General features: G+C 42.3%; 2 protein-coding genes across 6 annotated transcripts; both read left to right on the top strand.

Moving 5' to 3' along the window:
- The first annotated feature begins 54 nt into the window (after positions 1–54).
- gigyf1a (GRB10 interacting GYF protein 1a) lies at positions 55–20,050 on the top strand. 5 transcript variants are annotated; one of them, XM_086058852.1, is made up of 26 exons: positions 55–306; positions 2,628–3,296; positions 3,368–3,431; positions 5,297–5,426; positions 5,544–5,639; positions 5,736–5,853; positions 6,066–6,174; positions 8,306–8,505; positions 8,571–8,800; positions 8,896–9,010; positions 9,105–9,290; positions 9,552–9,691; positions 10,565–10,739; positions 10,826–11,127; positions 11,272–11,372; positions 11,445–11,545; positions 11,641–11,714; positions 12,242–12,382; positions 12,466–12,669; positions 13,236–13,438; positions 13,529–13,683; positions 13,765–13,928; positions 14,000–14,044; positions 14,131–14,275; positions 15,566–18,229; positions 18,313–20,050. In XM_086058852.1, exons 3-25 carry the CDS (start codon positions 3,397–3,399, stop codon positions 15,631–15,633), a joined length of 3,237 nt encoding a protein of 1,078 aa, XP_085914978.1. In that variant the 5' UTR covers positions 55–306; positions 2,628–3,296; positions 3,368–3,396; the 3' UTR covers positions 15,634–18,229; positions 18,313–20,050. The 5 variants fall into 5 exon arrangements, with proteins under 5 accessions (XP_085914978.1, XP_085914980.1, XP_085914979.1 ...); XM_086058854.1 differs by having other exon boundaries at positions 8,893–9,010; positions 10,826–10,992; XM_086058853.1 differs by having other exon boundaries at positions 8,893–9,010; positions 10,826–11,049.
- A 62-nt stretch (positions 20,051–20,112) lies between these two features.
- Positions 20,113–26,796, top strand: wrap53 (WD repeat containing, antisense to TP53). The gene is made up of 11 exons (XM_086058855.1): positions 20,113–20,321; positions 21,327–21,657; positions 21,735–21,924; positions 21,998–22,093; positions 22,188–22,296; positions 22,665–22,753; positions 23,184–23,407; positions 24,647–24,861; positions 25,073–25,176; positions 25,252–25,389; positions 26,348–26,796. Exons 2-11 carry the CDS (start codon positions 21,444–21,446, stop codon positions 26,577–26,579), a joined length of 1,611 nt encoding a protein of 536 aa, XP_085914981.1. The 5' UTR covers positions 20,113–20,321; positions 21,327–21,443; the 3' UTR covers positions 26,580–26,796.
- The last annotated feature ends 1,127 nt before the right edge of the window (positions 26,797–27,923 follow it).

Here is a 27,923-nt window from a genome sequence, read left to right as displayed (position 1 = left end):
CTGGTTGGCCCGCCGCTTGTCAGTGTGCAGTCACGTGGTATCACACGGACGGCCATGTTTCCGAAACACAAACAACAAGACTAGCAGGCAGCACACACACACACATACATACACACACTGATGCGACCGTTGGAGGAAGGCGAGGAAGAACAAAAATACGACATTGGCCACGGAGCACGGATTCCCGGGAGTACCATCGTGTCGAATGAACGCGTTGACGAATGTTCAGAGAGCGATGCGTGCAGTAATTCGGCTGTAGGCGACACAGCCCGGCTGGTGGTTGCGATTCGAAACAAGTGAAGGAAGGTAAGCCGTGCTCGCAGCGCTCCTGGTTCCTCGTCGCGAGTTAGCAGGCTAGCGCTAGCCGCCGTGCTAACATGGCGTCGCGCGGGTGACTTTTCGTACTCCACGCGGTTGTTTGGTTTTGCTCCTTTTCTCGCCCTCGTCGTGGACTTTGCATGCGATTGCTCGCAGTGGCCGAGCTGGTGTACGAGCAGGCCCGAGGATCCTGACACTCCACCCCCCCTTTCCGCCATCATAGCTCCTGGTGTCATTTGAACCTTAGAGGCCTCGGCCATTGACGCGGAGCTTCGATGCTACTAGCTGCGCACAAATGGGATCTTGCGCGACAAACCCAGCGCGATCCGTGCCATCGATTCTTTCAACCAACCCCCTCAACAAATCCAAATAGTTTCACACCACCAAACAATGTGGATTGCGTGAGGTATTTTGTGGACGCTGCAGCTAGCTGTTTATTTTGCCACTGTCGCATTTAAGTGCACCAGCTAGGGAGGGGACTCGGCTTTTAGCGCTGTATTGTTTTGAAATGAAAGTGATTTGCAGAACAATCGTGATCAAATAAGATCGAAAATGCAGAAAGGCCGAGATGTGTTAGTTGTTGAATTGTTGCTGTGGTGTCCAATATTTTCACCCGCTCATGGAGAAAAACCAACTATTCTAAACAGCTCTGTGTGATGCAATGCAGCAGTGCATCAGTGTAAAGTCGATGCAACAATTAATTTAATTTAATACGTCATCCAATTACCAATATCAATTTTGATAATCGTTTCAATGATTTACAATTGGTTCAAATGCTCGTAATTGCAGCCTCTAAACAGTACATGTTCTGATTTCTCCAGTCCCCGGTGAAGGTTATTTTACCGTGATCGCCAACTCGCCACCTATTGTTATTTTACCGTGAATCGCGCGAGAACTACTGGTATGTGTATCAGTCTTATGGTATAGTGGTTGGAGCGCTCGAAAGTCCGGAGTGACGGGTTCAAATACTATGCTTAGAATTTCTTGCAGCCAGCTGTGAGTTGTAAATGAGCCGTTTTATGTGTTTATTGAAGATTTGAACAGTTCTTTATCGTGAATTGCGCGAGAACGATGCCATATTTGCCACATTTGACTGTTGATGCTGCCGTGATAGAGTTGGATTCGCTCTGCATTGATGAATTTTCCACATTTAATGAAGTAGAAGATGCGATTGCTGTATTTGTAAAGACACTAAGCTGCCTGATAACCCTGGGTTATAGTCATGGTTAGGGTTAGGCAGGTATTGGCGATAACAGCCTGTTTTCGATGACAAAATAAAATGAAAATTTCGTGACGTGAGGCAGTAACCATGACCGGTGCATGAATCACGGCAAAATAGCAGATTCACGCCAGGCCAAGAATGTATCGCTCTGGCAATTGGCCTATCAGAGTTGTTCACGGCACAATAACGCAAGTAGGAGAGTGGCCGGCCACGGCAAAATAACCACTACCCAAGCGAAAGCACATTATTTGCAAACATGTTTTTATTTTGCAACAATAATCAACCTTTTTGCCCATTTTCTGGCATGTTACAGACCAAACCAGTAGCTGAATCATAACCAATTTATGTGTTCTGTAGCCTGAATTAAAAAAAATCAACAACAAAAAATAATCAACAGACTTAGACTTACATTGTTATTAACATACATGTTTAAAATTTATAATTAATTTCATGTTTTTCACCAATCAATAATGTTAGTCAGTCTTTTATATTTTCCTAATTATTATACAATCTAAAGTTTTGAAAATAGGTTGAGGTCTTTCTCAATACAATGTCTAATTTAAATAAAAAAAAGAATTTTTTGCTGAAAAAATGATTTTGGAGACCTGACGATATGAACCCCAAGCACTTAATACACCCACGACAATAAATCACTTCAAGGGGGCATAGTCCTGTATACAAAAGTTCTGTTGGCTTGAACCATCCAATTGTGTAACCAAGCCATATTATGGCTGATTTAGAGAAGTGAAGTGCAAAATGTGTCAAACATCGGATCAAGTACAACCTACGCAAAGTAGCTGCGCACCATCAACAATACATTTTTAGGTTTCTGATTTTAGCGCTCACCTGCAAATAGTTTGCTGACTCGTTTATTTGGGGAAATGTGTTTGTGTATTTTCTCCAGACCAGCAAGATGTGATAAATTAACAGATGTGTTCCATTTAGCTGTTTAAAAAAATAAAATGTACATCACTGCTATATATTATATATATATATATATATAAAAATAACAAACTGCCAGGTTGTGAACTTGTGATGCATCAGGGCGTTTTCATCAGTTTTTTGTTTTCTTTGATTTGGTTTCCAGTGGCGCAGAGGAAAGGAGGACAGGAAGTCAAGGCGTTACCTGGAGGGACTCCGCCAGTCCACATTTTAGTCGGAGCGAGCAAGAACGGCGCCGAGAAAAGGGAAGGAAAGGAGGGAGAGCACGGAGAAGAGTGCGGGTCGCGTCTGCTCTCGGCAGCTGTTCCAGCAGCCTGTTATTTTGTTTTGTTTAGTTTTTTTTTTTTTTTGTCAGCTGTGACTTTTTAAATGTTCCTTTTTTTTTTGATGAACTGGTTCAGGTTATGAATACAAATGTGAGATCTAACTGCTGTAAAAACTAAACAAAAAGGAAGAGAGGAAACAAAATACTAGCAATGAGTATTTCTTTGTTCCATTGATAATTTCCAAAGTTCCATTTTTTTCCTCTCTCAATGTTTTACAACCTTAATCGGCTGTGAGTAGCAGGAGCTTCCATTCTCCAATCTGTCGTCAAAGCCCTTCCTTTTACCAAGCACGGACTGATAACCTGGTACCCCTCAAGCACCTACAACTGGCAGCTATTCTTGTGGATGTGTATTTTTTGAGAAGGGGGAGCGCCCTGTGACCACAGCTTAAGCACCACTCAGCCTTCTAGTCACCCAAGCCTAACTAAATCCAGCCAGCTCTAGCCTGGTCCTGCCCAGTCCAGCCTGCTCCGATATCTCTGGACAGGGTAAGCTTGTATATGTGACGCAAATATGTAAACGGCACAAACGAATGACTAAGAATACGCTGGCTTCACAGATACTCACATCTGTGTGGACGTGAGGAATATGACTGCTGAGACTCTCAACTTCGGCCCAGAATGGTGAGGGGACTGCACATATATGCTTTTGTGGTTATGTTTGTGTCAAGAACGAGCCACGGATACGTCATTAATCCCAAAGTTGAATTAAGGATTGATTTCAAGTTGCCACTTCCGTTTCCTCTCCCGTCCTCCTTGCCAGTGGTTGTTTATGCAGCGATTAACGGGAGGTGCGGCCTGCCGTTTGGTCACACTCCATTTCCAACAGGCCGGGACTGCTGCGAACGTTGTTGGTGCACAGCCAGCAGCCAGACGGGGAGAATGTTTCTCTCTCTCGGCACATCTGCAGCTGCTTGCCTCTCGCTCTGCTCCCCGTTTCCATAATTAAATTATTATTATTTTTAAACTCATTTACGGCCATAACTTCATTTTTAAAAAAGATTATTAAAAATTAGGGGCAAGAGGCGACTACATTTTTTAATTGTAATTAATCGCATGACTTCACTAGTTAACTCACTATTAATCACAAATTTTACATCTCTTCTAAATGTACAATAAAAAAAATTCTAGGTGTTCATAGTCTTGTTAACAAAAAAAGGGGGGGTAAACTAAAATAAATAGTTGAAATTATTTTTTTACGCTTATAGCCGTCGATGGCAGTGAATCAACAAAAAAACAAAAATAAAAGATTATTACAAGATTCGGGGCGCCTGGCGATGAAAGTTTTTAATCGTAATTAATCGCATGACTTCACTAGTTAACTCGCGATTAATAACACATTTCATAACTAAGTGTACAATAAAAAAAATCTAGGTTTTCATAGTCTTGTTAACAAAAGGGGAGATTGGTAAACTAATAGAAATAGTAAAAAAATTAATTTTTGACGTTTATAGCCGTCAATGGCAATTAATCAATGTTTTTTTTAAAGAAAAAAATATTACAAGATTCGAGGCGTCTGGTGATGAAAGTTTTTAATCGCATGACTTCACTAGTTAACTCGCGATTAAGTGTACAATAAATAAAAAAAATCTAGGTTTTCATACTATTGTTAACAATGAATTTTTGATGTTTATAGCCATCAATGGCAGTGAATGAGTTAAATGACATAATGTTTTGAATAAATTGCCAACGTGGGAGAAAAATCCCAATGAGGAGATATAAAGTATTTTACCCAATTGGCTTAGTTCTCTCTCTCCCTCCGTAGCGCTCTTGCTAACACCCTACACCCACCTCCTCTCAGAGGTACATATGGTTTAGATGTGGGCCTGTGAGTCAATAACGCTCCTCTGAGAGGCAAGTGAATGGAGCCATTGTTCAGCTCCCGGCCTTGGAAGCTGGTCCTTCTTGTAACAGCTTTTTTTTTTTTTTTTTGCCGTCAAATTGGAAAGCTAATGTATTACAAAGCAGCGTGCATTCAGTGTGGAGGCGACAGTTGATTTGTTAGAGAATGTGAAGTCGGTGATGTTTCTTGTTAGATGTGTGTTTTGTTTTGATAATTCAGATGAAAATGTTGCTGTTACATCATAGTGCTATTCTTGCTTCCTGTGTAATTGCCTAATGTGATACTGTTTATTGCCGGGATGTTCGGTACGAGTACTTCCACTAGTACTTTTGATACATAAAATTTCCTTCAAACAATGACATAATTTTCAAGACAGGCCAACAAATCCCAATATGGCAAAAGGGAAGTCAATCCAAAAACTAGTCTCAACGTGCTATTCTGATTAATATTGCATTTGTGGAAAGTGTTAAGCAGCAAAATCCACCCTTTTTGCTGCTTAACTCATATTCCACAAATGCAATAACGATATTGAGATGGGGGGATAAATAAATCACAATTATATTTAAAACGCTAACTTCCGCTTTTTGTTTTTTTTGTCACTCAAATAAGTTAATGCTAACATTTAGCTTTGCCCGTCCCAACCCAGGCTCCGTGCACTGTCCAGTGGGGGGAGTGTGACATCCCCCCCTCCCTCCCCCGCCATGCCAAAGTACAAGCTGGCCGACTACCGCTACGGCCGAGAGGAGATGTTAGCACTTTATATCAAAGACAACAAGGTAGGTTGCGCCGCGCGGAGCTCGTGAAACGTCGCCCCCCCTTTCATAGGAACCCGCTTCGTATATTACGAGCAGTTCTGTTATGTTCCCTGAAGGCCCCATTGTTGTTTATCTTAGGTCCCGGAGGACATGCAGGATAAGGAATTTGCTGCTATTCTGCAAGATGAGCCCATGCAGCCGCTGGCACTGGTGCCTCTCACTGAGGAGGAGCAGGTCAGCCTCTTAACTCGAACCACAGTGACACGCCAAGGTGAGCCTTTCCATTGGCTGACATTCCTCACATTCCTCCCCCCGCTCTCGCCCTCGCAGAGGAACTTCTCCATGTCTGTGAATAGTGTGGCTGTACTGCGGCTCATGGGAAAGGGGGTGGGCGGAGCCGCCCCGGCCGGAGCGGTCCGAGGGCGGGGCGCCACTCGAGGCAGCAGAGGTAAGGGGAAGTAGAGAATGGCTTCAAATATTAATAGACAACAATAAAGAAATGTTACCCAAAGTGCAACAGTGTGGCTGCTATTTAGGGGAATAGCCAAGTGTTCACTTCCTCCTTTTTTCTCCACCATGTTGGTGGAGCTCACTTCCTATTGGCCTCCCTTTGTCAAGCCACACATGTTTCAGTGTGCGCGCGCGTTTGTGTGTGAACAGGCCGGGGCCGCGGGGAAGGTGGATTCTACCAAAGAAGTATTGAAGAGGCTGAGGTTGGTTTCGGTCGAAGCTCCAGAGAGATACACCGGAGCCAGAGCTGGGACGACCGGTAAGGAAGTCAACACATCATACATTATTTATTTTAGGGGTGTCAGGCGATTTAAAATGTGTAAGCGTAATTAATCGCATGACTTAAATTGTTAACTGACGATTAATCGCAAATTTGACATCTGTTCTAAATGTACAATAAAATATATAAAAAAATTCCCCGAAGTTTTAAAATCTTGTTGACTCATTCACTCGCAGCCATTTTCACTGAAGCAACCCCCTTTGCTCCCATCTGTTTTACTGGATTTTGACTGATTTTGCAAGGCCCACAGTTCTATTGCTATAAAAACATGGAAAGAGTGTATTAAATAGATAATTTTAGCCTCTTGTCTCATTGTTGGGTCCATATTTAACATAATAGAAGAGCAAACATGTTTAAATATATTTAACTCATTCACTGCCATTGACGACTATAGACGTCAAAAATGTATACGGAACAATTTTTCATTCATTTAATTTTTTTTTTTATGAAAACCTATTTTTGTATTTTACATTAATAACAGATATAAAATTAGCATGCGATTAAACGCCCCTTATTTTGATTTTATATTGTAAAATTAGGCCGTCAGGCGATTATTATTATTTTTTGTAATTAATCACATGACTTCACTAATTAACTAACGATTAATCACAAATTTTATATCTGATTAAAAAAAAATCTAGGTTTTCATAATTTTGTTAGCAAAAGTAGATTTTTTTTAAACTAATAGAAATAGTTCAAATGAATTTTTGACATCTATAGCTTTCAATGGCAGTGAAGGAGTTAATATAGTAGAATGATTTCACGCAAAAGGTCACTGTAAGTTCGATATTTTCTACACATTAGATTTTTTTAAATAGGGTTTGCTTCGAGCCGTTTTGAGCTTATTTGCCACTATGTTTACAAGCATAAACTGATTGTCCCTCGGATATCAAGAGCAGTTCAAAATTAGTGCATGTTCTGTTTACTGGTGTTTTTTCTTTTTGCCACAGACAGAATACAGACATCATTTCAAATATTTGTTTAAAATAGTGAATAGGAAAAGTGCAGTTCTTTCACCCTCTTGCCAAAGCACTTGCCTTGTCTAATCAGTGGCACAGGTGAGTTGTCGCGCAAGAGGATATCGACTTCATCACTGTGGGTGAGATGGCAGTTCAAACCCGTTTCTGCTGTCTCAATCAGTGATGAGACAATCTTTCCGTCCACCAATGTAGCAGTGGTTGCTTGACAAGTTTAATTCAATTTGTCTGCCATTAATCAATTCCAGTTTTTAATAGGGATGGGTACCTTTCACATTTGAACCGGTCCTGTTCCAATTCTCGGTACCTGGAAATCGATACCGGTACTCAACGGTACCAAATAAATCCTACTTTCATCAGAAAAAAAGGCTATTTCTATCTGTTTCAGTTTTGCAGCAATTAGCATTAAAATGTCATTATTATTCACAAACCTCTTGAAAACACAGGCAAAAGAGCTTGTTGCAACATGGTCCTGGCTGATGTCTTATACTCTGCTGCCACCTGCTGGCCGTTTCTTGTAATAACGGCCATTGCTTTAAGCGATCTATTCATGTCAGAAGCTGTATCAAAGCCTTCTGTATGCTCTACCATGAAAAAACGCATAATACGTTTTTGGGAGTGCAGGACAAATTATAAAAAAAAATATATATATGTTTTTGGGTTTGAATGAGTTAACATGAATGTGGAATTTTTTCTTCTTCTTTTAGTCATTGATACAATTATTTCATAATAACTGATACCATTTAGATGTACTGTACTGAAAAAAAGTGATATTAATTAGTTTTGAGGTCATTTTTCTGCCACTAGATGGCATAATTGCATCAGTAAGACATTGGTGCCAGCTCAGTGCATTATTCTTTTCATATTAAGAGCTATCTAATCTTTACCATAAAGTGAAATTCTGCACATTTTTTAAATGGTAAAACACAACTTGACCCCCAGACTCCACAAATATATGCATTATTAAATTTATTACTGCTAAATTTTGCTGCGTTGCGACTGGATTTCCCCCAATACAAGTTTAAATTTAAATTAACTAAAAATTAACACACTAATTTTGACACCCCTGATTTATATGCCTCCCCTTGTTTGATTTCATCTGAAGGCGATTCAATTTGCAATTGCAATTTCAGAGGCGAGCGTCGATTTGAGAAGCCGCTCCGTCGCGAGGTGGGCCGCCCTGGCTTTGAGGAGTCTGCCGGTCCCGGCGGCTCCGGGAGGAAGGATTACACAAGGGCTGACAGCGAAAACTGGCGCACCCTCCGGGAGGAGCAGGAGGGGGAGGAGGGCGAGCCGGCAAGCAATTGGAGAGTTGCTGGACCCCGCAGGGATGGTATGATAAACACAACCGCTTTCTATTTTGAGTTGTTAGTGCTCACGACTGGGTTCTTTTGTCAGATGGCGGCCCCCGCTCAGCAGGCTGGCGGGATCACGGCTGTCCGGGTGAGAGTCGTCGTCGCAAGTTCGATTTTGACTTCGGGGGATCCGAGAACGCGGGCGGTAGCCGCCGGCGTGCCGGCAGCGAGGGGCCGGAAGACGACAGGGACGGCCTGCCTGAGTGGTGTATGGATGAGGAGGATGGCGGGATGGGAACTTTTGACTCCTCGGGCGCGTTCATGCCTATGAAGGTGAGTTTTGGTGGACGTTTACTTTGAATGGCATTTAAATACATTTTTCAAAAGGCGAGTACGATTTTACTCCTCTGGTCGTCATCTCTCAGAAGGGCGGCAAGGAGACAATCCTGGAGGAGGAGTTGGAGTTCAAGGGCATTGAGGAGGAGGAGGAAGAAGAGGAGAGTCTTCCTGAGCCAGAGAGGAACACTGGCGATGGAGACAAAGGTTAGTGGATTCCTTCCAGTGCTCTGGGGAGCAGATTACCTGCACCTTGCTTGTAATTGATTTCCTGTTGATCACTTTTATCTCGTTCCTTCAGAGAGTAAGGAAACCACATCAGCTGCAGTTGATGGGGAGGCAAAGCCATCGGCGCCTTCCAGCTCCCCTCCTGCCCATTGTGCCCCTCCATCCTTGGAGCCCCAGCCCAGCAACGGTGGCCCAATAGCGGACACCGCTCAGCTCAGCAACAGCCACCCTTTAAAGGACAGTAGCCCACCAAGTGAAGGTATGAAGCTGTTTTGTGAACACTGTTCTTAGCTAATCAAAGCTCGGAGCAGTGAGAGCGGCTCCTGCTGACATTTTAGTTTGATATACAATATGTTTCGCCACAGCTATCGAATATCTTGTTTACTGAAACAGCTGCTCCCACTTGGTCACGGGGCTGCACTGTGCTGGCATCTAACTTTTCCATCTTGACCTAAAATAAAATAAAAAGAAAGGAAAAACATCGCTTTTATTTGTGTATCAGATGTGGCTCTGATTGTAGGATCCAAGACCCAAGTGAGCCCAAACACTGCCTCCTCCTCTTTGCTGCCTCCACCACCGCCATCTTCTGCTGCGCCTCCCCTCCCTACGTCCGGGGTTGGAGACGCGGAGGATGATGAGGGCATGAAACACCTGCAACAGGTATGTATTAATGATAGACAGATGGGGTTTTTTCAAGGCTGGTACTGATACCGATTATTAGTAGTCGAGGCCGATGACCAATATTTCAAAAGCCGATATTCATTTACAGTAAGAGAGAAAACATTTGCGGCAAAATAAAAAAACAAAATGCTTTCTTTTAATTTTAAAGAACTGACAGATTTGTTTAAAAATTATACCAAAAATTGCAGGGAGCCTCCAGGGTCATCAGCATGTGTTAAGCTAAATTAAAAACGAAGCAAGTAAATAGTTCCTTCAAGTTTTCCAAAATTTCAACATAACTTAATTTTGTTTTATTTTATGTTTTTAATAAAAAGTGTGGGGAGTTCTCAGTGTCTGCATCATTTTTTATTTAGTGGAAATTTAAATAGATCCATAAATGAAAAGTTCCTGTATCTCGCGACAAGTGTATGTGAATGTTGCTACTTTGGGGTTTTCGTCATGAATATGTTCGAAATGTTTACGACAAGTAAAAAGTGTCTGTGAATATCTTTCTAATCCTGATGAAAACCCTAAATTTGCTACGTTCACAAGCATTCACCGCTCAGTGAGATACCAGATTTATCTGCCGATTTTTGCCGATCGTATATCCCTAGTATGCATCTTTTCTCATTCTTTACCAGTGGTTCTTAAACTTGTTGGGGGGTACAGAACTAAAAAGTGCTTGAGTAGAATTGCTCAACTTGGCATTGCAAGTGCAATATTAACTAGAGAACTGCGTTTAGACTAGTGGGAGCACACGATATATAATTTAAAGAAAATTTTTGCCTTGAATTTCCCTTTTAAGAAAGTCAGCCAGCCACCCCTGTAAGGCACAGTTGCATAAGTAGCTAAAATATCTTTTTACGTGTTCAGGAGGCAGAGAAGATGGTGGCATCGCTGCAGGACACATCTTTAGAAGAGGAGTGCTTCACGCAAGCTCTACAGCAGCAGCAGCAGCAGGAGAGCAGGAACACTGCAGCCGCTCTGCCTCTGTCGCACGAGGCCGCCATGAAGTGGTTCTACAAGGACCCGCAGGGAGAGATTCAGGGTATCGCTATGGAGACATGGATTTGCACAGGTGTTTATGCGGGTCGTAAGTGATAATATAATGATAGAGTCTCGCTTTCTGCTCAGGTCCATTCACCACGGTGGAAATGTGCGAGTGGTTCCAAGCCGGCTACTTCACCATGACCCTCCTGGTCAAGCGGGGCTGCGACGAGGGCTTCCAACCCCTGGGCGACGTCATCAAGATGTGGGGCCGCGTGCCCTTCGCCCCGGGGCCCTCACCGCCGCCCCTGCTGGTGAGACAGCCACCACCGACGCAGCGCCCGCAGCCCACCCGGGGGTCCGCCGGGACTGTGAGTCAGAGCTCAGCCAACATAGACGATGGGAAGGGGTGGATGCAGAAGGGAGGGAAGATGCATAGACAGGCAACGGTAATAGAATTTCATATTTTAAGGATTAACAGACGTCTGTGCATGCAGAAAAGACACGTTGCTCTGTGTTTGTAGCTAGAGATGCTTGGTTTCTTGTTTGTGGAGGTTTGCTACTAACCAACAGCCCTCTGACCAACTCCTCAGGGAAACCTTGACCAGGAGCGTCTGAAAAAACAACAGGAGCTGGCAGCGGCATCTCTTTATCAGCAGCTCCAACAGCAGCAGTTATTCCAGCTCATTAACAGGTGAGCATCCGTCTGTCAGCGTGCGCTCGGAGCGTTTGTGGTTTTAGTCGGCCTTTGGTTTGCAACTTGCAGGTGCAGTGAGCAGGGTATGATGCCTTCGATGAACAGGTCGATGTCAGTGCCAGATACAGGGTCCATGTGGGACATGCATACCTCAGCTTCACAGCCGTCAGGTGCGGGCTCATCCGCTATTGCAGGATAAAAACAAGCCAAATGCAAAAAATGGCGACGATGCTATTTTTTAAATGCTCTTGTGATGTTTTTGTAGGTGGTGAAGCCAGTCTTTGGGACATAACAATGAATCCTTCTACTCAGGGTCCAACTCTGGAACAGCTTCAAAAGGTTTGACTTTTGTTGTTAAAATATTTCTCTCTCACTCGCTCGCTCTCTGTCTGTCTGTCTGTCTGTCTTTTTGTCTGTCTGTCTAGCTAGCAAGCTATCGCTATCTATCTCTATCTGGCTGGCTGGCTATCTCTAGCTAGCTAGCTGGCGTGCTGGCTATCTATCGCTGGCTAGCTAGCTATCTCTATTTAGCTATCTCGCTTGCTGGCTAGCTATCTCTATCTATCTCGCTTGCTGGCTAGCTATCTCTATCTATCTAGCTGGCTGGCTAGCTATCTCTATCTATCTAGCTGGCTGGCTAGCTATCTCTATCTATCTAGCTGGCTGGCTAGCTATCTCTATCTATCTAGCTGGCTGGCTAGCTATCTCTATCTATCTAGCTGGCTGGCTAGCTATCTCTATCTAGCTGGCTAGCTGGCTGGCTATCTCTATCTAGCTGGCTAGCTGGCTGGCTATCTATCTCTTTCTAGCTAGCTGGATGTCTACTTGTAGTTAATGCTGTAGTCGTTCTATGGTATTCCTTCCAGCTCCAGCAGGAGAGGCGAGACGCTGAACTCAGGGCGAAGCGGGAGGAGGAGGAGCAACAACGCAAAAGGAGGGAGGAGAAAAGGAGGCAACAAGAGGAGCAGAAGAGAAGGGAGGACGAGGAACTCTACAGACGCAAGCAGGTGAAGAGTTTCTAGTTCCTGCCTCATCCTTTCTTCGTGGCTTACAAGCCATTCCAACTTTTGCCTGCCTTCAATGTTGTCAGCAGCACGAGATGCTTTTGAAGTTACTGCAGCAGGCCCCCCAGCAGCAAGGGCCAGTGTCAGGCAGCTCCAGCTGGAGTGGGGCTTCTTCGTCCGGGCTCTCGAAAACGGGGAAGCACCTGTCTCTACTGGACATGCAGGAGACTGAAAGACTTCTGAAGCAGCAGCAACATCAACAGCAGAGAGCCCAGCAGCAGAGGGAGCGGGTAGGCTTCCGAAACTCGTATAATACATTTCTTTTATTTAGTCGGCCCGACCAATATGGATTTTTTTCTTTCTTTTTTTTTTGAGGCAGATGTAAATTTTTGGCAGAAAAAAATACAGAGAATAATGCATAAAAAACATTAAGGAAAATGCTGTTTTGGGATATATAGAGCTTTCTTTAAAATTCTGTCACTGTTTTCTTTTGGGGGAGGGGAATTTTTGGTAAAAATAATGGCTAATGTTTTTGGCCGATGTTCCGTAATCGACAAATTCAATCAGCCCAAGTCTGAACGCTTTCATATGGTTAAAGCCAAGTCTGGTAACAGGAAAACAACATGGAGTTTTATTTCTATGCTTGTGAGTACAGACAGGTGTGCGATATAGACACAATTTTATGCCCATATAAACGATACATTTGATATAGCATTTTTCCTTGAAATTCATGGCAACTTTATAACATTCTTCTTTTTGTATTAAAGACAATAAAATGTGAGGGAGAAAAATCCAGTGGCCCAAAAAATTCAATTTGACACGAAGAGTTGGTGCTCTTTTTGTGTCTGATTTGCAGCACTCGGGCATGTCGATGGGGAGTTCCTCCATGGGAGGTCAATGGGGAGACGCCATTGGCATCTGGGGAGGGCCTGGTGGCATGGAGGGCAAAAGTGGCGGCATGGGCATGTGGGAAGAGGCTGTGAAGAACCAGGCCAGCCTGCGCGGCAACGGCAACAATAATTTGGGCTTAAAGAACAGTCGCAGCAGCCCTTCACTCAGGTACGAATGTTGCGGGGCGCTTTCATTTCCATACCATTCCAATTGTTTAGTTAGCTTGAACCTGTATGTGCGTGTGGGGTTCCCTTGCAGTGAGCAGTACATGTTGCGTCGTAAGCGCACAGATGAGGAGGAGAAGCTGCTGAAGCTGTTGCAGGGTATGAAGCCTCAGGACGGCTTCACCACCTGGTGTGAGCAGATGCTGCACGCCCTCAACACCTCTGCCAGCAACAACTCTTCCCTGGATGGTAAGATTGCCAAGGGATCTTCACAATTTGGACCGACGGACAGGGCGATTAGATTCCAACGCTTTGCACCCGTTGTCACAGTTGCTACGATTGTGGCCTACCTGAAGGAGGTGGAGTCTCCCTATGCAGTGTTGGACTTCATCCGGTCCTACCTGGGGGACACAATGGAAGCCAAAGAGTTCGCCAAACAGTTTCTGGAGCGACGTGCCAAACAGAAAGCCAACCAACAGAGACAGCAGCAGCAGGTGAACTTGAACGAAGGACAAATTCTACTTTGCGGTCTTGGTCACACACGTGACATGTTTTTTTCTTGCAGCTATCAAAGGAAGTGGCTGGCTTGAACATGAACTTCCCTCTGCAGGTAAATACGAATTACAAAGCCTTGTTATGAGCCGTCGCTTGGTATTAGTGCACTTATATTGACGTGAACGCGCCCACTCTTAACAGGACACCATGCGAGGTATGAGCGCTAGTGCCCTGCAGTCTATGTTCCAGGCCAATCACATGGGCAAGGCTGGTCTCTATGACAACCAAGGAGGGAAGATGAAAAAAAAACAGCCCATGATGCTGCACTCTGATCCCAGCATCTTAGGTATGTCATCTCACAACTCTACTCTGCTTCTGTACTTTTTTAAGTTTTGTTTTTAATAGCAGTGGTTTAAAAAACTCCTTTTAAAGGGGAAGTCAATCCCCCAAAAATCAACACCATATTTTGATTAACATTGCATTTGTGAAATATGATTAAAACTGAAAACCCCACATTTTTATTCATCTCTGGGGGCGGCCATTTTGCCACTTGCTGTCGACTGAAAAAGACATCACAGTTGTTCAGGTAGCAGCCAATCACGGCTCACCTGTTTTCTGCGTTTGCTTAGGTGACATTCGCAAGCTGAGCCATGATTGGTCGTTACCTGAGCCCTGAGCAACTGTGATGTCATTTTGAGTCAACAGCAAGTTTCAAAATAACTGCCCCCTGAGATTGATTAACTCTTTGACTGCCAAACTTTATCCAAAAAACAACCCCGACAATGCCAGACGATTTAGAGTATTTTAACCAACAGAATATTCTGTGTTTTGTCTACATATACATGGTGGGTACCAAATGGAAAATCGCGTTCCATTCTTTCATTAGAAAAAAAAGATATGTTTCTACCTTGTTCCGTTCTTTAGTAATTACCATTTGAAAATGGGTAATTTGAGTGACATTGAGAGAAAATTAAAAAAATAAGGAGAAAACGAGCTTTTTGTGAAAAGTTAAATTTTCTGCACAACAGTGACTTTGACACTAATATTTTTTGTTTAGTGACGCTCTATGAATTAGATTAGATGTGACAAAGGCTTTGATCATTCACGTCATCCTTGAAAACATTCTATTTCATCAGATTCGTCATGTTTCATTGTAATTCCATACTCCGGGAGCCCATTAAAAATAGATACAATGTTGCCATCTGCTGGCCATAGTTAGTGGCTGTTTTGGGATTTTACAACCCCAATGACAAGGCAGTGCTGCACAAGACATTGCACTGCTCATTGAGAAAAAAAACGTAGTTGACGTTAGTTGACGTTATAGGCGGCATTCATTAGGATTTTAGCATACGTCATTAAACGTTTTTGGCGGTCAAAGAGTTAAAAACAGCAGAATTTTGCTAACGCAATTATTACTCAGAATACGTGTTTAGACGAGTGGGGCTGCGTAGAACATATTTTTGTAAAGAAAATTTTTGTGTTTACTCCCCCTGGGGGGGAAAAGAAAATAATACACCGATTAGCCAATAGCTGCGATAGCGCTAAAGTGAATTAGCATTCTTAACGCGTTAATTTCGACAGCCCTACTGCTCCTTTGACGCAACTCCTGCTTCCCTGTGCCTTCTGCCGCCTGCAGGCTACTCATTCCACAGTACGGCCGAGTGTCTGAGCCTGAATGAGATGGAGATGGTGGAGGATTACTGATGTGACGCAGCGCAGCAGCAATAGCTACCTGAGGCCTTCTTGTCTTTTAATCAGACAAACCTGATGATGAATGTGCACTGCTAGGGGAACCCGGGGGGACTGGGGGAAGGGAGCAGCCCTAAGAGGAGGTACGAGGCGGCCGTGGGGGGGGTGGGAGGGTCGCGGACGCCACTCCTCTTGTGGTTGTGACAAAAAGGGGCTCCCTGCCGCACCAGCGGAGCAGGGGCAACGGGGGTGGGGGCGGGGGCATGTGTTTCAAAGAAACATGGGTATCCTCTGGCACTCAACATTTTAAGCACCTTATAACGAACTAATGCACTTTATTGAGATGGGATTTGAATATTTCTTTTCGTCTGTGTGTTTGTGAGTGTGTGTGTGTGTGCGTGCTCAGAATCAGCGTGTATGCGGTATGTGTGCATCACAACTGGAAGTGTTAACACGGGCGGGGTTCAAGGGGGGGGGGGGGAGCGTTTCAAAGTCGGGGACCTTTACGTTGCGAGCAAATCCTTTTTCTCGAAAGACAAACACTGTTGATATTTCTGTTTTGCATTTTTTTACGTTTATATAAAAAAAGTAAAGCTATTGAAAAGTGGATTATAAAAACTTGAAGATTTGCACTTGCCTAAAAAAAAAAGAAAATCCTAAAAAAAAAAAAAGAGGAGCTTAGTCGTAGAAGTGGATATTTTTGTGAATGTGTGATTGGTTCTTGTCAGTAATACACCAGTGTGCACAATGTCTTTTTTTTTTTTTTTCTTTTTAAGTTGCTTACCAATATGTGTGAGACGAAAGTGGCCATTCATGTTTATTTTGTACTTTGTTTGTGAGTGTGTTGAGTAAGAGAGGGTAATTGCACAACACATCCTTTCTCTTAGCAGCTCTTTCTTCCCACTTAGGCGATGAACTCCCTCGGTTGTTGTTTATGAATTTTTTGGATATCACATGAGTTGAAGATTGCGGTCTGGTGCGTGCGTGCGTGCGTGCGTGCGTGCGTGCGTGCGTGCGAGATTGTTCATTTACTGTTGAAAGAAATGAGTCAAGACTACAGGTACTCATTTTCAATAATGTGCTTTTTTTTTTTTGTGTATGAATGCACATTTGTGCCTAAGAACTTGGATCGGGTGCGTGGCCATTGAGACATTAGCTCTTTTTCAGAGTGAGTGTGATGTGTGTCAGTGCTCAGCACAGTGTATGTCAAGTGTATGTTTTTATATATATATAAATATATCGTTGATGTTTCTAGTTCGGTCTGGGGGTGATCCATCGGGAGGTTCGTGGGGTGCGATCACGTTGCCTTTTGTTAGCTCGAACTTATGAATGATATATTGAGAAAAAATACAATTGCAGCATCTTAACGATGCATGTAAGGTTAGCATTGTTACTTGTTCGTTGTTGCAATTTGATAATGATGTTTTCTTTTTTTATGAGAAATATATACAAATATATACATTATATACAAAGTTTAAAAAGTATTTGGACTAAGATAACGAGCACTTGGGGCTGCTATTTTTGTTGTGTTTTTTTTCTTAAGTTGTGATACATTTTTTTTGTTTCATTCTCGCCATGTGAAGTGTATTTCTTAAGAAAATATTGAATGTATTCCAAAAAAAAAAAAAAGACAAGAAACCCGTGCTGATTTTTTTTTTTTTCCTCAGAAGATTTCAAAAATGGAAACAAAATACAAGAAAGCTTCAAAGAGGAGTTTTGTTTTTTTTGTGTGTAGGAGAAAAAACTGTGGATAGAGAGAGTTGAACACACTGCCTCTACAATCCTGATCGTACAAATGGTGACTAAGAATTCAAAGAAAGGACTATTTCTATTCCATACTGGAGCTTTGGTTGTTTACAAACCACATGGATATCAGTGGGTGCATTTTTCCCCCCAAAATGTATTTTTGTTTTGTTTCCCATATAAAATGGGCAGGGTCTGCAAGTGCGCTTCTGCCATTAATGGACATTGAGTGGTGTTATTGATGAAAGATGGACAATACCTCTGCCTAACTGGAGCTTTTTGAGACTGTGGTGCAGAGTGGAGATATCCGAGGATTGGCCTCCATTGTTTTTTTTATTTTTTGTTTTTGTGCGTGGAATGGAGTGCAGGGCGACGCCAGTCGGAAAAGGAACTGAGAGGCAATACGTGTCCCGGGCTCAGTCCTTGCCAGCACTCACCCTGCCCTAACCAACTCACCTATGCACTTTTGTTCAATTCAAGCTGTGAGGTACCATTTTTGGGGATGGGAGCACAACAGGAGGGATGGCGGCATCACTGAAAAGAAATTCCTAAAATGAACTGAAAAGACTGGAGCCTCCTGTACTTAACCATATTTTTCTATCACCTTTCAGAGTAGACTGCAAGATGGCTTGTGAATGGATGAAGGAAAACTCATGATGCGCCATTAATGTCGGAGTGAATGATTTTTTTTTTTAAAGAAAAATGAACTTTTTTTTTAGGACTTTTTTTTTTCTTTCTTCCTCCCTGGAGTTTGACAGGTTGGAAAGGAAAAAAAGTGTGTAGCTCCAGCAGCACTCTTAGCAAATGGATGTTGCCGTGTCTACGAGATTGCTCAGAAACAACCACGAGGTCCGAACCTTTGGCACTGGTAAGACATACGAGCCCAAATCGGCTTGTTGACATCTTGCTGCTTGCTCAGTTTACTCATGTCCTGTTCTTGTCTTCTCGCAGGAGTTTTCCCTCTTCTGTGTGCCGCAATCATCTGTCAACCAGATGAAACCAACCCAGCGAACTCAAAACTTTTGCAGCTTCCTGGATGTGATGAGGACAGCGTAATCCATCTGTGAGCCATGACCATCATCACCCACCCCGGACGGGCTGCGCCGAAGGGTGTCCCGACTCCTAACCTACCAGCAGGATTTTTTTCGGGGTGGCAAGGACAAAAATGCCGGTTTGGCTTTGATTGGATAAAGGGGCTACCACGACGCCCTGCAGCTATGGATTAGGCTGAATTAAAGACTTGTACAAATAGCAAACAAGACTTTTGACACAATTTAACAATTTGCTCCATGTCACATGCAGTCACACACATACCAATAAACATGCGCACACACACACACACACACACACACACACGCACGCATCAGTTAAATTGGTGCTTTGTAAATACTGTACATTTGTATGTTGATGTTTTTGAGTTTCCCATAATGAATTTTGCTTTAATTCTCCACTTCAACATGCCTTAAAACTGTACAGTTGAGTCCTAGATGGCTTCTCTGACAAATGAATCTGAGTCGGACAGAACTGCACAAGAAACCTGCGTTTTTGTACCGGGCTTTCTGGTTATCTTTAGAACGGAGCAGCAAGCTTTTCTTGACATCCTTGTAATGTATATATATTTTTTGGCTGGTGATTGGCTTTTTCCTTTTTTTTTGGGTTCGCCAATTTTTTTCTTCTTTTTTCAGTGGAGTTGTAGTGTTTTATGCACAGACTGAATTCAAGTGTAGAAGTTTGTGCTGTTTGGAGCTGAGCTGAAAGGATGGAATCAGATGTGTTGCTGCGTGACCAAATATCAATAAGCAACTTTTAAGCATTGAAGCCAAATTAAGCCAGATCATCATTCACTTAAGATACAGTAAAGGGTTTGGTGGATTATGGATTTGTATACTTGCTGTATGTATCATATTTAATGTATGCCTTGGAGCTATTAAGTTTTGGTGTCCATATGTGATCTCAGCTCACACCAAATGGACAACAATCTCTGATTAGAATTCATAAATTGATGCTGCCATTTCCAGCGATTACTTTTTGTTTTTGAATCAACAGTAATGCAACTTGGCTGTAACATCTGATTTGACTGCGTTAAAAGTATGAAGTAGACTTTAACCATGGCAGTCTATCAGGTAAAAACATGTTTATCAAGATAAAGCACAACGTTTGTTGTTGATCGTCTTCAGTAAATTATTGCAGTTAGATTTTTTGCACTGCCGATTTTATGACAAGAAAAACGATTGCATTGTACTGTAATGTGCATATCTGATCATCTGGTTGTATTTGGCAGTTCGAAAAACATTGACATTAACATTACACAACCCAATCAGCTCAGCTCCGAAAGTTGTTGAAGCAGAAGTCAAGTTTAAAAAAATATATATCTTTGCAGTAATATGATCTATGTGCTCCCTCCCCTTTAACGAATAGACCGCCAGTTTAACAGTTATCTCGGAATTGGCAACTGACGGTAATTGATATATTATTGCGTCAGAAAAATAAGACAAATCTATCAAGACTCACAATACCGTGTTTTGATTGGTGGGGACCAAATAGAAAAAAATTGCAAAGACATTTTTCGACTTGACATCTTCTTTAAAGAACGTATATTCCTTTGAGGAAAATGAACAACTAAAAGATCTGTAAATAAATTGGATTGTTTTGTTTGAAGAACAAAATAAATACTAGCAGTTAGCAAGTAGCAACTGACTTGTGCATTCGCTTGTTTGAGAAATCACGCACATCAACGGAGTCTCGCGAGACTTACTGAACACATTGCTTTCTCACCACAAATGGCCATACTCCCAAAAACAACATACTCCGAAATAGAATATCTGCACCATTCAAGTGAACGAGTGGAGGCTACACAAGCGTCACGACACTCCGGTGAATTGTCGCCTCAACCAGGATTCAGGAAGGTGAATTTAAACGGCATTTCACGAGACTGAAGGCCTGGAAGAGCCAGAAGTCGGGTGAGTAACAGAGCGTTAGCATGCTAATGCTAACGTGACGTGCAATTTGCGTCAACGTTTGAAATTTATAGAAGCGAGTGACTTTGGTCAGTTTAAGTATGTGCACAGCATGCTTGACAGACTAGATTGGCTAGATTTTGTGGAAAACGTACATAGTGTTACGTATACGTATCAAAGCAAACAGTACCACTCAAATGGAATGGCTTTGGAACAACTACTCGGGCGCTTTTAAATACGCCATTGCTGTCATAATTTCTACGTGCAGTTGGTATTTTTTTCTTCTGTAATAAATGCATTTTAACAGTTTTTTTCCTTTTCTTAAAGCTGAGTGTAATATATATATGTGTGTGTGTGTGCGTGTGCGTGCATATGTGTTTATAATTTTTTCCCCATGTGGTGGGTGAAGTAGCCAAAAATTATACCCCTGAGTACAATTTTTTGTTTCTTTGTTTTTTCTTTAGAATTATTAACGCAAGTGAAAGTAAAAAGTAGTCCTCTAACTTACTTGAGTTGGAGTACATATGTACTCAAGTACTGAATAACTACTGAGTAACGTTTTGTTTTTTTAAATCATGGACTTCAAATAGAAAAAAATATATACAGTATACATGAATAATAGCTATGTGCAACTTATTGTCTTCCAACAATAACACTTTAACAAAAACAATACATCAAGACTTAATAAAAGAACAAGGTAAATTTAGCCACAATAATTGATCTTCAACAAACTTCAGTTGTTTACACTTTAAACATCAACTTGGAGCTTGACAATGAGGTCTAAAACAGATTCTTGGTTGTGCAACACTATATGTTGCATTCCTTCCTAATAAAAATACATGAATATGAGTACAAATTGCATTGCACTGAAACTACCCTGAGTACAATGCAAGCGTAGCGCGTTAGTAGTACCCACGTCTGATTTACAAAATTATTGCAAAAAAAAAACAACAACAACACTTGATGTTGATCCATGTTGTGATGAGTGTGTGTTCTCTTTGTTTGCAGGCCTGTGTGTGCTGTAATGTCCTCGCCCGCCAGCAAATTTAGAAAGCCACACTGCAGGAAGAAGGAACATCGCAGCTGTGCATTTTTGACAGCCCTCCGCCAGGGAGGAACAAAGTCATGGCTGACGTGAGTATGGGCCCTGAAATTGCAGCGATCGAGGGGCAGGACACAGAGTCGGACCGTGATCCACCTCAAGAGGCGGCAGCCGTCCAGGAGGATCAGGATGAAGTTGGCCTCACCCCTGCCAAACGTCCCTGCCTGGGTGAGGACGGTCAGGGGCTGCGTGGGGAAATTGACCCAACACAAGCAGACATGGAACAGGAAGACCAAAGTAGAGAATCTTTTCTCATTCATGACATCATGGCAATTGGGCTTCTTTTTACCAGGAAATTTGATTTCTGGTCTTAGCAACAGGAGCCATCCTGCACGCCAAAGACAATGGAGACAAAGATGAAGAGGGGACGACTGTTGGTGGGAGCACTGAAGAAGAAGAAGAAGAGCAGTACCAGCAGAATACCAATGGGAGCCATGATGGAGAGATGCACCCAGAGGAGGAGAAGCCTAAGGAGTCTGCAGACAGTCCTATTGAAGAACAGCAGTAAGTTGAACCTACTTTTAAATGGAATTGCATTAACACGACTCACTTTTACTTTTTTTTCCCCCCCCTGCAGCCTTGGCTTAGACTTTTCCCAGACTCCCCAAGTCCTGACAAGTTCCTGGAACGAATACTCCAATTTTCCTGAGAATTACCTCAAAGGTTGCAAATGGTAATTAAAAATACATCTAGAGGATAAATCAACATACTTCTTTGTACATTTGTTTACTGGATGAAATCAGAGCCACTTTTCCGCCCCGCGCCAGGGCTCCGGATGGTTCGTGTATCCTGAGTAACAGTGCAGACAATGTGCTCCGCGTCTACAACCTTCCTCCCGAGGTTTACGCGTACAACTGGAATGGGCTGCCAGAGATGGTGAGCTTTACGTAGGTTAGCGAGAACATTCACCAAGTACAGTTACATTGTATTTTTTCTTGTAAATTCAGTACATTTGCATGTAATCTGTAAGAATTGTAGTTTTTTATACTTATTTAGGTATTTATTCTTTAAATAATATTACAGTGAAAAAAATGAAATTGCATTATGTAGCCAGCTCATTAGAATTCCTCTGGTGCCCCCATCAGGCCAATGTTGATATTGCCACTTCAATAAACCATCATTATGTAGAATGAATCAACATTATAGTCTTTGTAAAAGCAGAATAGATAATACAATTTCGTTTGAGATATTTAAGTGTACATTGATCTGCTTATTTTAATTTTTTATTTATTTTTTTGTGCCAGAGTCCAGTCCTGAAGATGGCGGAAGGAGACACTGTGTATGATTACTGTTGGTACCCCAAAATGAACTCGCTGGAGCCTGATTCGTGCTTGTGAGTATTCGTCTGGTTGAATCTCCGACCTTCGCAATGAAACGCAAACGGCGTGCTTGTGTGCTCTTTAACGCCTTTTCTGATGCCTCCGCCCCTGGATCCTAATAAGCGGGGCCCGGGGGGTCCCGTTATAGCTGAACATTTCAGGCATCGCTTCAGGCGAGCAGCAGTGGAGCGATATAATTGGCCACTTTCTGGCGCCGAAATAAAGCGGTGGTGTCGTCGCGGCTAATATGCTTTCTGCTAATTAAGCGGCAGTGATGTTGTTTTGGACTTTGCATGATTAGATTCAGGTGGTAGCCAGACCTTCATGAATAAGATTTTAATTCAAGCCTGTCCAAAAATTTTTTTTGTTTTGCTGATTATGTAGCCCACTGTATTCCTATATAATGATTAGTGAGTAGGCGTTTTCATTATCTGTCGGCCACAGCTTTGCGAGCAGTAGCCGCGACAACCCGGTCCACATCTGGGACGCCTTCCACGGAGAGGTGCGGGCCAGCTTCCGTCCCTACAACCACCTGGACGAGCTGACGGCTGCCCACTCACTCTGCTTCTCACCCGACGGCTCGCAGCTCTACTGTGGCTTCGACAAAGTCGTCAGGGTCTTCCACACGGAGCGGCCCGGCAGAGACTGCGAGGAGCGGCCCACCACAGGTCAGCCATAAAACAATATTAAAGGTTGGTTCTTAATATGGAGCTTACAATGAGTTGGGGGAAGTCAATTTTGCATAATCCTGTAGCTGTAAACGTATTGTAGCCGGAACAAATTGTCTTCAGTCAATCAACGGCGACAGCTTTTGTGTAGTTGAAGGACAAAAACAAACAACAAAATCAGAAGTGGAGTCGAGCCAACAGACGGCCCCGACAAGGATCGTTTAGACAGCCGCTCATCACATTTTGCATCTCGTCCCCTTGAGCGGGCCAAGAAGAAGAACGCATCAAAACAGTGCGGCTGCATTCAAATTGTCTCTTATGCGCTACAAACAACATTTGAATCCTTCTAACTCCTAATGATGTGCGCCTCTTTGTTTACAGCCTTTTTGTTTTTGATAATGATGGCAGTTGCTGGCGCTCTTCTTGACTGATGACTGCACATTTGGGCCAAAACATTCTAAAGGCCTCTTTATGCAACTCTGAAACAATAATTAGCATAAATTGCTTTGCAATAGGAAGTCTGTGTACATGCCTGCATTTGTATGTGACAGAAAATGTGTGTGAGGGGAAAAAAATGTAAATGTGAAAACGTGTGAGAGCATATATGAGGGTCTGTGACAAAAACAGTTTTTGTGTGTGTATGAGAATATGTGAGTTGTCGTGTATGTGGCGTGCGAATAAATATGGTGTGTGGGAGAGAAAACATGTGTGAGAGTGAGAAACTGTCTGTGTGGAATGTGTGACAAAAAATGTGTTAGTGAAAATGTGTGAGTTAGCGTGAGAAACTGAATTTGTTAGCAGTAGAGCAAATTGGAGGTGTGTGTTGTGTGAGATGAACTATAAGTGCACGTGTGAATATGTTAGTGTGAGACAAAATGTGTAATTTAGAGAGAGGGTATGTGTGAGAACAAATGTGTGTGTGCGTGTATGTGTCGGAAAGAAACGTGCAAGAGTGGAAAAGTATGTGTGAGAGTGGAATAAAAACTGAGTTTGTGCGTGAATGTGAGAGAGATAAATGTGCGAGAGTCAGAAAATGTGTGTGAGACAAAAATATGAGATTGGCGTGTGAGAAAATGTGAGATTTTTGTGTTTCAAACAAAATACAAGTGTGTGAGAGTGAGTTTGTGTGTGAAATTATAGGCGTGGAAAAGAAAATGCAAATGTGAGACAAAATGGTAGCGTGTGTATGTGGCAGTGTCCCTTTTCAAACCCTTTCCCTTTTTTGTCATCAAACGGCAGCGAAGAAGCAAAGCGGCCAGAGCGGCATCATCTCCTGCTTGGGCTTCAGCCCGTGCCAGTCTCTGTACGCTTGTGGCTCCTACTCGCGCAACGCCGGCCTCTACTCGTGCCAGGACGGCGCCCTGCTGGCACTGCTGCCCACCCGCCACCACGGGGGCCTCACCCACCTTCTCTTCTCACCCGACGGCTACTACCTGTACACGGGCGGCCGGAAGGTATGGGCGAGAGCAAAACCAAACGCAAAATGGTATCGAAAAATAGGTTTTATAATGCTAAAAAATGTGAAATAATTACATAATAACATTTTGAATGGAAATGATGTGAAAAACGGATTCACATCATTTCCATTTGGAATGTGCCTTTGGGAATGAATGAGGAATTCCCTTCCAGCATTCACACAGTAATTGAAGCGTGCCGCATGTGCAGGATCCCGAGATCCTGTGCTGGGACCTTCGAGAGCCTGGTCAAGTCTTGTTCTCCCTCAAGAGGAATGTGGAAACCAATCAGCGCATCTACTTTGACCTGGACCCGTAAGTGTCCACCTGTCCACCGTCGCTCTCTTAACCACAAGAGGTTTCTGCCAATGCGTATTTGTGCTCTGCCAGATCGGGCAGGTACCTGCTGAGTGGGGACACGGAGGGAGTGCTGTCGGTGTGGGACACCCAGACCCCCGCGGGGGGCGAGGAGCTGCTGGAGCCTCATCTCAAGTTTCAGGCCCATTGGGACTGCACCAATGGCATCAGGTATGGGCTCATTGACACAGGTGGGCCAAATGTTGTGCACATTTGTAGGGAAAACGTTCAACCTCGAACCTCACAAATGCTTTTTCTCATAAATATGCAACTGTGTTTTTGTAAAAAAAAATTGTTTTTGACTCAAAAATAGCTTCGTTTTTTACTGAAATATGCAACTATTCTTGTAATATGACAACTTTTTGTATTGCAACTTTATTCCTGCAAAATGTATTTAATCTCAAAAATAGAAATTGCGGTAAATTTACAAATTTACAACTTTTTTCTCGAAAATATGGAACTTTACTTTACTCAGCGCTATATGACGTCACATAACTGCAACAAATCTCACGTGAACCCCCCCGCCCCCCGGACTGTTTTGTGGTTGTTTTATAAAGCAGTTTTGAGCAGTATCAGCAACATAAAAACGATTTATAACGTCTTGACTGGGCCATCGGCCGGTTCAAGCTATTTTTAGACAGATTCATTAGTCCGTGTGCCGTTAAACTCGAAACCGGTTCAAATCGTTTTTTGTTTTACCCCTAATATATATATATATATATATATAATTTTATTTTATTTATTTTTTCCCTCAAAAATATGCAACTTTATTCCTGTCAAATTGGCTTTATTCTTGAAAATATACAACTTATTAAAAAAAAAAACAATTTATTTAAAAAAAATATATACCACTTTATTCTCGTATAGTAAAATTACGGTATTAAATTACATATCTTTGCAATATGCAATTTTAATCACCTAAAATGACAATTTACTAATTCAGAATTGTGAGGCACACACTAACCCCTGTGCTTTAAATATTTATATATTTTATCAAAAATATTAAAACAAAAATGCCAATTACTTCCTATCATGTGTTGTGTGCTGCCCTAGTTTATTTTGAACAAACAAATGTTTGTATATTTAAATCCGAATAAACAAACTAACGGTTGCCATTTTGGGTGTGCAGCATTCATCCGTTCATGCCGCTCGTCGCCACCTCCAGCGGCCAGCGGCAGTTCCTGTGGCCCAGCGAGGGCGACTCCGCGTCATCTTGCTCGGACGCCGAGGACGACGATGGGGTCGCGACCCCAATGGGGGCCGCGCCCCGCGCCGACAACGGGCTAAGATTGTGGTGGGCCGGACCCTGCGGGCCCCCTGCCGAGGAGCAGAGTGAGGAGGTTTCAAACATGCAGAGTTGAACTCAAAATTTCAATCATAAAACCTTGTCTTCGACAAGGATGCAAATGAGGACAACTGTGCGAGAAGCTTCATATTTTTTTACGTCTTTTTTTTTAAATTGTATGTAGTGCCTAAAGTCTGCACCTGATCATGTGAGATTCACCTTTTTTTTAATTGGCTAGTGATTATGTCTACATATGCAACACACTTTTAAAACAAATAAATTTGTGACGCAAATGTGTGCTAATCACAATTTTTACCATACTGCTTAAATAACTTCCAATAGAATGTTTTTGTTTTTCTCTCTCTCTCTCTCAATAATGTGACTTTTATTTCTTGGGTTAGGGTAAACTATGCAACTTTATTATTACAAATGTAATTTAAAATATACATTTTTAATAAAGTAAAATATACAACTTCTCATAACATCACGACTTAAATCTTAAAATTTAAAAATGTATTCTCATAATTTTAATCATGAAAATATCTAACCTTCTCAAAAATATTCAACTTTATTTTTGTAAAATTATGACATATTACATTTTTTTCCCCCCTCAAAAGTATGCCGCTTGGCCTACATTCTGTAATGTCACGTGACTATTTTCAATGTTAATCTAAAATTTTCTCAATTTGCCATTTTAGTCTGGTAAAATTATAATTTATCGTGAAAATATAAAAAAATTTAATTCTCAAAACTATGTCTGCTCTCGTAACATTACAACATTAATCTTGAAAGTATACAACTTATTTCCTAAAAAAATAGACAACTTAATTCTTGTACAGTGGTGACTATTTTATTCTACAAAAATGTGACTTTATTCTTATACTGCAATTTTTATTTCATGAGTATAAAACTTTATTTTTGAAAAATTATACTTTTTTTCTTTTTTCTTAAAAATATGCAACTTTTTCTCGAAAGTATGTGACTGTTCTCGCTGACTTTAATCTCGAAAATGTGCGTGTTTGTTCTAAAAAAAAAAGTGACTATTCTTATCATGACTTCAACCTTGAAAATGTGCAACTCCAATCTCACAGTGTCATTATTATTATTTTATCTTTTCGGCGTGGCCCAACTACTTGATGTTTGACATCAAACATCCGGTTGTCGCGCGGCGAGACAACCTGACTTTTCCCCTCTCCTGAGCTTGAAAGCAATTAAAAGAGCATCACATTAATGAACTCCGTGCGGTCCGTATCGGAGCATCTGTCGACCTTTTGCTTTGGAAATGTTAACCGACCACTCGATGCTTTCACCTTTTGCCCGGCACGTGATAGTCGAGGTCCTCTGGAGACACGGGCTCGGATGGGGAGTGATGTTTTGAGGGGGGGGGGGCTGTTCTGCTGCTCTCCGGCGGCTGTTGCTT

The sequence above is a fragment of the Leptonotus elevatus genome, chromosome 17 (genome assembly GCF_054856555.1).
Source record: "Leptonotus elevatus isolate MCC_2025b chromosome 17, RoL_Lele_1.0, whole genome shotgun sequence".
In the NCBI taxonomy this organism is placed as follows: Eukaryota; Metazoa; Chordata; class Actinopteri; order Syngnathiformes; family Syngnathidae; genus Leptonotus; species Leptonotus elevatus.
This window is presented reverse-complemented; position numbering and strand designations above follow the sequence as displayed.

Coding starts and splice junctions, on each gene's coding strand:
- wrap53 (XM_086058855.1), top strand. CDS start 21,444: ATGGCTGACGTGAGTATGGGCCCTGAAATTGCAGCGATCGAGGGGCAG. Junction 22,297..22,664: donor GGAATGGGCTGCCAGAGATG/GTGAGCTTTACG, acceptor TTTTTGTGCCAG/AGTCCAGTCCTGAAGATGGC. Junction 25,390..26,347: donor GACTGCACCAATGGCATCAG/GTATGGGCTCAT, acceptor TTGGGTGTGCAG/CATTCATCCGTTCATGCCGC.
- gigyf1a (XM_086058850.1), top strand. CDS start 3,397: ATGACTGCTGAGACTCTCAACTTCGGCCCAGAATG. Junction 9,291..9,551: donor CAGTAGCCCACCAAGTGAAG/GTATGAAGCTGT, acceptor CTCTGATTGTAG/GATCCAAGACCCAAGTGAGC. Junction 10,740..10,825: donor CCCGCAGGGAGAGATTCAGG/GTATCGCTATGG, acceptor CTTTCTGCTCAG/GTCCATTCACCACGGTGGAA.